The sequence below is a fragment of the Dryobates pubescens genome, chromosome 1 (assembly GCF_014839835.1).
Source record: "Dryobates pubescens isolate bDryPub1 chromosome 1, bDryPub1.pri, whole genome shotgun sequence".
Taxonomy (NCBI): domain Eukaryota; kingdom Metazoa; phylum Chordata; class Aves; order Piciformes; family Picidae; genus Dryobates; species Dryobates pubescens.
This window is the reverse complement of record NC_071612.1, coordinates 18,758,510-18,768,045: the sequence shown is the minus strand read 5'-3', so window position 1 is coordinate 18,768,045 and position 9,536 is coordinate 18,758,510. Positions and strand designations below refer to the sequence as shown.

Genomic DNA, 9,536 nt, shown 5'->3' with positions numbered 1-9,536 from the left:
CACACACCCAAGCCATCAGCAGCCAGGGGGTGCTCATCAAATGCTACGAGAAACAGTGTCAAAGGCTTTATGGCAGTAGAGGTAGACAATATGCACAGCCTGTCCCTCACCCACTAGGTGGATCACCTTGTCATAGAACGAGATCAGCTTCATCAAGCAGGACCTTCATGAACTCATGCTGACTGGGCCTGATCATCTGGTTTCCCTGCACATGTGGCATAATGACACTCAAGAGGACCTGCTCCATGACCTTCCCTGGCACCAAGGTCAGACTGACAGTTCTGTAATCACCCAGGCCCTCCTTCCTGCCCTCCTTGTAGAAGAGCATCACATTTGCTATCTTCTGGGACCTCCCCAGATAGCCAAGACTGCTGGTAAATGATGGCAGAATCATGGGGAGCACACCTGCCAGCTCCTGCAATACTCTTGGGTGTTTGCCATCTGGCTCCAGGGCCCTGTGCATGGCACAGCTGTTGATGGGTGCAGCCTTTAACAAAGCAAGTGTCCCATCTTCAGCCTAACCTAAGGAAAATCTTGTCTTGGCCTTCAGGTGAACCAAGTTTCCTTCAGTCTAGTCTAATGCCAAGTGTCAGCCATAACAAACTATGAGATCTAGGCTCATCAAATGACTCGGGGACTGGTAAGAAAGAAGAAAAAAGCCCCAGACAAAGAAGAATCCGGATCCATGTGGTAGCCGATGTGCTCCAGCCCGCAGCACCGAAGGCAGGGTGCTGCGCCGTGTGCGAGCTGCTCCCTTTTCATCTTCCGCGCTTGAAGGACTCTGAGAAGCGAGGCGGAGAAGGAAGATTTGGTTTCCTCCAAGGGACCGGTCCTTTCACAGCGGGCTGTGGGGCGCAGCACCCCCGGTCCCACGCGAACCGGGAGGGCAGGTGGAGCCGCAGAGCCGCGGCGGGACCCACGCCCGCAGGACGATGCTGCTCTCGGGCGCGGCGCGGGGGCTCCCACCCGCGGGAGACGCCGCTCCCCCGCGCCCCTCCCGCCGCCCCCGGCTGCGGCGACCCTCCCATTGTTTGCGGCGGGGCGGGCCGGGCGGGGGGGCCGCCCTCCGCAGCCTCATTGGCGGCCGCCTATCGCCGGTGCCTTAAATGGGGCGCTCGCCGGGGAGTGCTTCCCATTGACAAAAGCGCGGCGGTGGTGGTGGGGTGGGGGCGGAGGAGCCGGGCCGGGGAGGGCGGGGGGCGGCCGTGGCCCATGGTGGCGCGGCGGAGGCTGCCGCAGGGCTCGCCGCGGGCAGGGGCGCAGCCCGCGCTCTGAGGCGCCGGGAGCGGAGCGGCGAGACCGGCACTGCGGGCACTGCAGCGGCGCAGGGGCGGGCCGCGGAGCCCCGCTGCTGGCGGCCGGCTCCCTCGGCACCCTCTCCGCGGCGCGCACACCCAGACAGGCGCACACACGGCGGAACCCGCCCCTTCTCCCCGCCGCCCTTCTCATCTCCGTCCATGGCGCTGAGGACGGCAGCCCCCCGCTCCGCACGTAAGTGAGCGGCTCGGCCGCCTTTGTGCGCGGCCCTGCCCGCCCCACGCCGCAGGTGAGGCGGCCCCGCCGCGCACCTGAGCCCGGGGCACCCCCGGGGCCGCCCGGCGCTCCCGGCCCCGCTACGCTGCGCGGCCGCCCGGCTGGGGAGGGAGGGGGGCGGGCTGGCGGTGCGGCTGCGGCTCGGCCCGAGGAAGCCTGCCTTGCCGCAGCCCTCCCGTTTTCAAGCTCCGGTGTGGCTCTGCCTGAGGTAGCGCTGGGACCGGGGATGGCGCGGCTTGGGGGACCGGTGTCCGGCTGCCGGGGCTGAGCCGGAGCCGCGGCCGCCGGTGTGTCAGGGCGCTGTGCTCTGCCTTGCCCTCGCAGGTGGCGGTGGGGCCGCTCGACGCGGGCATGGACCACGGTGACTTCCCCGGCCCTGGGGCGGCGGCGGGCGCTGAAACCTCAGACCTAATGGAAACTGGGGGCGATGCCAGATCGGCACCTCGGCGGGGAGGCAGAGGAGGAGGAGGCGGCGGCGGCCGTGGCGGGTTTCCAGCGACTGCCGAGCCCAGCAATCCCCCGGCTGCGGAGACGAGCATGAATATTGATGGGCCCGCCGGTGGCGAGGCGGCCGCTGCTGCAATGCCGGGAGCCCCGGGGGCACCTGCCCCGCCGCTCCGCACCCCCTGCTCTAGGGATCCCAAAATGGTCCATCAGCGGTTCTTGCGGAGGAGCGTGGTGGACTCGGATCAGGAGGAACCTGCATTTGACCTTCCCGAGTCAGAGCATCAGAGGAAAATTATCTTGCTCCCTAAAACAAGGAGGATAATTGCGGAGAGGGCAAAGGCCGGGCAAGGGGCTGTGGAGAAGGTGTCCCTGGAGGCTGAGCCTTCCGGGGAGCTCAAGGCAGCGCCAGCCCCTGAGGAGCAGAAGGAAGCTGGCAAAGATGTGGAGAGGAAAGAGGCATTGGATGCTTCCAAAGATCAGAGCAAGGCTAAGAAAGAGGAGCCCGAGGAGGAGGCTGATATGAAAGCGGTTGCCACTTCACTGGATGGCAGGTTCCTGAAGTTTGATATTGAACTCGGAAGGGGATCCTTCAAAACGGTCTATAAGGGCCTGGACACCGAGACGTGGGTGGAAGTTGCGTGGTGTGAGCTCCAGGTAAGCCAAGCTGATCCTCCTGTGTTTTTTTTGCTTTGTAAGCCTAGGAGCTAAGGGCAGCGTGCGGGTGTCATCTCCAGAAGCTCAGCTTTGAGCAGCCTTTATAGCCACCATTGCTTAGTATCCAGCGTCTAACTATAGCGCAATATTCTCATTGGCTCCCAGTCCACCACCTTATGTACACTCCTCCCAGCATTAACCCTCTCACCCCAGGATCTGGCTGCCAGCACTAATGATGCTCACGGAGGATCTGTCATATTGCATAAAAAGGTCACGAGCTGCGCTCCTGGAATGCGCAGAGCATGCCGAGAAGAGCTGATGGGAGGGAGGTTCTTGCTCCCCCCTACCCACAGCTGCTCAGTGCTTTGGAGAGCAGCAGCTCTGTGTTCAAAAGACACCAAAGGTGGATGAGCTCGGAGTGCATCCGCAGGAGGCGGCTTTCATATTGCTACAAATAATGCACTGTGCTTGTATGAAGGCTGAAGATCTGCCGCCCCTTTGCTTGCCCTCTGCTGCGCTCTGAAATGGTGCCTGTCACCAGCTTCTTGTGGCTCAAACCCTGACAGTATTGGAGAGCTTGCCTTTTTAGGTATCACAGACCAGTGCTTCAGCTGGGTCAAAGACCTGTCTCTCCAAATAGCTTTTAAAATGAAGGTTGTGGATAAAAAGAGGATGTGAGCTCTTGATCTTTAGTGTAGCCATCCAGTAACATCTAAGGAGTGAAGGTTTGGATGCTGTCTTTTGCTGGTTTGGAGCATAGCTGTTAGCCTTCTCTTGCTGTTTTCACATTCTCATGTCTGTAAAATTGACAGCAGTAGATGCTTAATGTTTTGGAGGGGAAGCTTTTAGTATCGGTTACCTCATTTCTGTTGGCAGCCATTTGAATGAGACCAGCTAAGAGCAAAACATTACAGTTAACTTTTTTCTCCTTAATGTTTTTTCTTGATCTGAATTACTCTGTCATTTTTGTGGGAACTGAAAGATTTAACTCCTCATTGCAACTGGGGGTCCTTAAGGTCCCTCTGTCTGTCTGAGCTTTATTGCCTGTGGGAGTGTTTGAGTGTAGCATGTAAATGTGAGCTGATAAACCTGAGCTCCTGATTGTTTGTATTTTAATGTTGGCTCAACTTGTAAATCACTCCTGGCTTCCTGGGCTAAGTGGAGATGGATGTACAGCTACATCTTCACTCCCTAATGATTTCATTACACAGTGTAATCACAAATCAGTACAGCACTTCTTTCTAAATAAGAAGTATGGGGAGCAGTTCTCAGTCCTTGTCATCTTGTGTTCTCCTGGCTTTTATAAGCCAGGGATGCAGAATGTGGAGCCACAGCAGCTGGGCCAGGTCTGGCCACAGAGCTGAGACCATGATGGGATTTAACAACCCCTCTTCCCCACCAGCCTGGAGGGTAAAGGGGATTGCCAAGGGGATTTGAAGGGGAGTTGTGTGGAGCAGTGCTGCTGAGCAGAGAGCAGGCTTGGTCTTTGTCTGGCTACTGCTGGAAACAATCTCAGCTGTAAGACTTTTGCCTTGGCAGCCTGGAGTTGACTGGGGAGGGTAGCTGGGGTGTTGTGGGAGGCCAGGGCAGGTGTGGCCAGAGCAGGGGTCAGGAGGGCCAGGGCAGTCACTGTCAAGTGATCACACGGAGCAGGAGCTCGTGTTGTGGCCAGCCTTAGGGTATGCTCTAGCAGGGGAACTGAAGGAGGTGTTTTTTCAGCATATTTTCTGTAGCAGCTTTAACTACAGAAGGCTGCCAAGCGTTGTGGAGAACACTGCATTGAAATTCCAGTGGCTGTCACTTACACCTAAGAGCCTGGGGAGGGAAAACTGCATCTGAAGCTTGCCTGGCAGTTGGTTTCCTGGCTACACTTGTTCAGGAATTCTTGAGCTGACTGCACCTGAAGTCATCTGTAATAATTCCTGAATTCCCACTGGGTTCCATTGTATGTGCTCCAGCTTCAATCCAATCCTGCCATTAGGTATTTTCAGTTTAATACAGAATTTGGTTTGGGCTTCTAACTGTAGAAAGAAAATTCTTTATTGTTCAGCTGCTTTAGGGAGATTGGTGTCAAGCTGTAGAAGGTGTGGGCTTACTGGTTCCCTCACACGCTGCTGGCTGCTTGCAGGGCTGATGTGGAGGTGATGCCAGAGGTGAGATGGGATGTGAATTTTGAAAGCCACTGCTTTGGCTCGAGAGTCTGTCAAGTCTTCAATCACCATGGGATTAAAGCCTCTGCTTTTAGGCTGAGTTTGCCTGAAGGAAGAAGTCAGGGGAAGGCCAGCAGGAGCAGGGAATTGTGCCCCTGTACTCTGCATTGGTTAGGCCACACCTTGACTACTGTGTCCAGTTCTGGGCCCTGCAGTTTAAGAAGGACATCGAGACACTTGAAGGTGTCCAGAGAAGGGCAACAAGGCTGGGGAGAGGCCTTGAGCACAAGCCCTGTGAGGAGAGGCTGAGGGAGCTGGGATTGTTTAGCCTGGAGAAGAGGAGGCTCAGGGGTGACCTCATTGCCCTCTATAACTACCTGAAAGGTGGTTGTAGACAGGAAGGGGTTGGTCTCTTCTCCCAGGCAACCAGCACCAGAACAAGGGGACACAGCCTCAAGCTGTGCCAGGGGAGGTTTAGACTCGAGGTGAGCAGAAAGTTCTTCACTGAGAGATTCGTTCGTCATTGGGATGTGCTGCCCAGGGAGGTGGTGGAGTCACCCTCCCTGGAGGTGTTCAAGAGGGGATTGGATGTGGCACTTGGTGCCATGGTCTAGTCATGAGGTCTGTGGTGACAGGTTGGACTCGATGATCCTCGAGGTCTCTTCCAACCTTAGTGATACTGTGATACTGTGAAGGTGTGAATAGCTGTGTTGTCTGCTTGTGGAGTACTCTTAGCTCACCTAGAGAGTTCTATCAGGAAAACATTCAGAGGGTGCTGTGGAGTAACCACTTTGTGTGTCATTCTGCAGTGTGTGGTGTCAGATGTGCTGGGTAGACCTGTCCCTTCCTCTGGAGAAATTCTAAGCTCACATAAACGTGGCAGGAGCCACTGTAGCCCTGCTGTTGAAGACAAAATGCAGTCTGACACTCCTGAGACCCCTACCAGAGTCCTTATGTAGGAAAACTGCAACAAATTGTGCTTTCTCTTTCTACTGGAGGTGCAAATGTGCTTGTAACTGCTGGAGCCAGGGAGTTAAAAACTAACAGCATTGAGGTTCCATGCAGGCTTTAATCCTCTCTCCTTGCTCAGCAGTTTTTCCCCCAGCCCTGTTGTGCTGTTGCCTGTCACTTTTTTGTCTGTCTGCACAAAGACCTTGTGAGCCATTCTTGTTCAGTGGCTTTATTTCATTAAAAAGATGGCTTTAGGGTTCAGAACCAAAATTGTGACTCAGATTATAGGGTAGGATCCAAATGCTAACTGAAAACGAGATCTGGGGTTTAGACCTGTCTGAAGATGTGAAATCTGTGGTCAGAGTCTAGCTAGAAAGTAAGCTTATTGTTCCCCCCCACCCGGGACTGAAGTGTTGGAGCAGGGTTAGCATGCCCTTGCAGTTTGGAAGAGTTTGCACTTGAAGGTTTTCAGCAGCTGTAATTAATTTTAATTGGTGGAGTACAATTGCTCTGGTGAGGCTTCAGCATAACATCCCTCGGTGTTATGCTCCTAAGTAAAGTGTTAGGTCATGAATAAGGAATAGAGGCTTTTGCCAATCTGCTGCTGGCAAGTCAAATCATCTTTTTAGCTAGATGAATGGTGTAGAAATTGCTATGCTATTTCCCTTTGGGAACATGGACAAGCTGCAGAGCAGTCCCACCTGGTGTCATCCCAAATGCAAAAGCCTCCTTGCCCTGGTGCTTCTCACTTGGGCTGTGATTGCTGAGCTTCTGCTTATTCAGTTTACTTTTCTTTGTTGAAAATGTGGAAAGGATTTGCCTGTCTCCTCCTGCTGTTGCTATACCCACGGTGGGAAGGTGAGAAATGCCTGTTGAGCACCTCAGGGAAGCCAGGCTTTTCCCACTGGTTGCCCAAGACTTGTTCTTTACTCTGTGCTGGTGCTTAGATGTGTCCTGGTATCTTCAGGACATTTGACCTCCAGGTACTCTCTGAGCATTTGTGGGAGTCCTCAGTGCTTCCTGGGACAAAGGTCAGTTCAGGTATTGGATGTTAGGTACTTGAAGCATTTCAGAGTGAAGGATGGCAGAGGTCAATGCCCCTTCCCCACCCACATAGCTGAAATTAGAAATCCTGGGTATTAGAATAGCTCTGATGACATTTTCCCAAACCCAGTGGTCTGTGATGGCAAACCAGCCACAAATAGACACTCTGCTCCTAGCTAGCAAGTTTTCCCCCACTGCCTGTGGGGTTTTTCCTTAGCCAAGCTTCTGATACTCTGGCTCTGTAGGGGAAACTTAATTCTCTCCAAGATCAGTGATTTATTAGTTTTGTAGCACTGTTCCCTCTCTGTGCCACTGCCAGGTGTTTCAAACTGCCTGAACCGAAGGGGGAAACAGGAAAGTACAGTAGGTCTTAAGTCACTCAGATTCAGGGGCTCAGAATTTTTGGAGGACACAGACCTTAACTGAATCAAGTTCTAAATGTGGAGGCATTTCTGAACACTCATTTGGTTCCTCTGCAGTATTGACATGGAAAAAGATAATGTATTTGCTTCATCTGTTTTCATTCCTTAAATGAGAAGCTCATCCAGACTGGCTGATCCCTGACTGATTTTAATGTGACATGAGAAGGGAAGGCTCCAAGGAGACTTTATTGTGGCCTACAAGAAAGCTGGGGAGGGACTTTGGAGGGTGTCAGGACTGAGAGGGATGGAACAAAACTAGAAATGGGTAGATTCAGATTGGATGTTAGGAAGGGGAGATTGGACGTGGCACTTGGTGCCATGGTCTAGTTGTGAGGTCTGTTGGAACAGGTTGGACTTGATGATCCTTGGAGTCTCTTCCAACCTTAGTTACTGTGATACTGTGAAGAAGTTGCTCCCCATGAAGGTGATGAGAGACTGGCACAGGTTGCCCAGGGAGGTGGTGGAAGCCTCCTGCCTGGAGGTGTTTGCAGCCAGGCTGGATGTGGCTGTGAGCAACCTGCTGTAGTGTGAGGTGTCCCTGGCCATGGCAGGGGGGTTGGAACTGGCTGAGCCTTGAGGTCCTTTTACAACCCTAACAAATCTGTGATTCTATGAATAAGTCCCAGAGGAGATTAGGCTGCTTTCATGCAAGGTGAATAAAAAGAGGATTTGAAATGGTTAATGCTAGACCTCTGTTTCTAGTTTTTAAGGCTGATAATGATTCTTTGAAGCAAAAATTCTGGTTTGAGTGAAGAAAGGGAGGTAAAGCATGCAGGTCATTTCTAAGTGGGTTGCCTTTGGTGTGCAAGACAGCTGTCATGCCAGGTTAACTACTTTGTTCCCCGTGTCTCCGCTTCAGAAGAGCTGTGATGATTGTTCAGTGATACAGAGGTCTGTGGCTCAGACACTTTTGTGTAAGCAGCTGCTTGTGTGGTTGCGAGTGGGAGCCTGTGAAGTGGACGCTGCTAAAGCATGCTCAGGTCCCTCTGTCTGGGAAGTCACTTCTGGCAGAACTAAATTATGTAGGATTAAGTGATGTGGAAGGTGGAGGATGCCCTATGCCCCTGTAACAAGCATTCAGAGGATTTCTTTCTTCGGGCTTTTCCCTGGTGCAGTAGTTAATGTCCTTGTTGGCTGACAGCATTCATAGTCATAGGATGGTCTGGGCTGGGAGGGACCTCCAAAGGTCATCTCATTCAATCCCCATTCATCTGTCTTGCAGTAGTAGCTGGTTACTGTGCTGTTAATTTATTGACTGGGGAAACTTTGTAGTGTAAATGTACAGGATAGTTTAGGAAAGCTCTTTGGGAGAAGGAGGGAGAGTATCTGAAAGCTGGAATCTGGTACTGCTATCTGCTCATTAAATCGAGTCAGACTAATTTTGTCTGTTTCAAGTTAATTCTTGAGCTAGAGTAGATTCAAACCATTAGTGTAGCTGTGCTTTAGTGTCAGAATGTGTGCCTGGTGTTTGTTAATGTAGCTGTTGCCCTGGCATGGAGAAGCAGGATAGTGATATGGGAGGGAACTATTAATAGTCTGCTTCTCAAATTCACTAAATGAAATAGAGCTGGGTCAGACTTCACATTCTGCCTTTGAATCAAACAAACCTTGTTTTGCTCTGAGTGCCTTTTGCCTGAAGGTTGGTTCTGTGCCCTTCTCAATCCTGGCTAAACTCTCCATGCTAAATATGTGGGGTTTGGTTCACCTAAAGGGAAATACCCTTTACATCAAGTTCTGATTTTAAGTTATTTCAGGTCTCCTTTGGTTGCTTCTTGTCCATAGCTGACAGGGAGAAGCTGCTTTGCAAGCTGTCATCTCAGTGTGGTGTTTGCACTTGGTTATGCAGTCTGACTTGTGTGTAACATGCTTACATTATGGGCTGCTGCCCTGTTGTGGTTAGGGAGCAACAGACCAGAGGAAAGTTCAGTGGCACTGGGAAGTGTGCTTAGAGAAGGGGGGCAACAAATTCAGCTGTTGGTTACTGGAGTTGTCAGGCTTTGGCATGCTCAGAGATAAGAGATGCTGCAGAGGCTGGGAAGAGTGATTCTTGGATAAGCAGGGGGAGTGCAGAGGCCCAACAGTAAGGATCAGGTGTGAAGGGATGAGGAAGGAGGTATCCCATGCTTCAGGAGCCCCACTGGAGTGGTAGGTTTGTGTTTGAGTGCTGAGAACAGCTTGCTGCAACAGTCTGATAGGGGGAGTTTGGCTTTTAGTCTTGCTGTGGCAGAGCTGCTTGCAGCAGGGTACTCACCTGTGTTCAGCAGGCTCTGGGGTAGGTCTGGCTGGCCAGAGAGCAAATCTAAGGGAAGTGCTGATGCATGATACCCAGGAAGCA

At 52.6% G+C, this 9,536-nt stretch overlaps 1 protein-coding gene across 1 annotated transcript in view; it reads left to right on the top strand.

Moving 5' to 3' along the window:
• Nucleotides 1–1,175: 1,175 nt before the first annotated feature.
• The window catches only part of WNK2 (WNK lysine deficient protein kinase 2), a 125,933-nt gene continuing 117,572 nt past the window's right edge, over nt 1,176–9,536 (top strand). The window contains exons 1-2 of the mRNA XM_054162111.1: nt 1,176–1,491; nt 1,858–2,634. Of these exons, the coding sequence (XP_054018086.1) occupies nt 1,885–2,634 (750 nt within the window). The 5' untranslated portion in view covers nt 1,176–1,491; nt 1,858–1,884. The remainder of the gene's footprint in view (nt 1,492–1,857; nt 2,635–9,536) is intronic.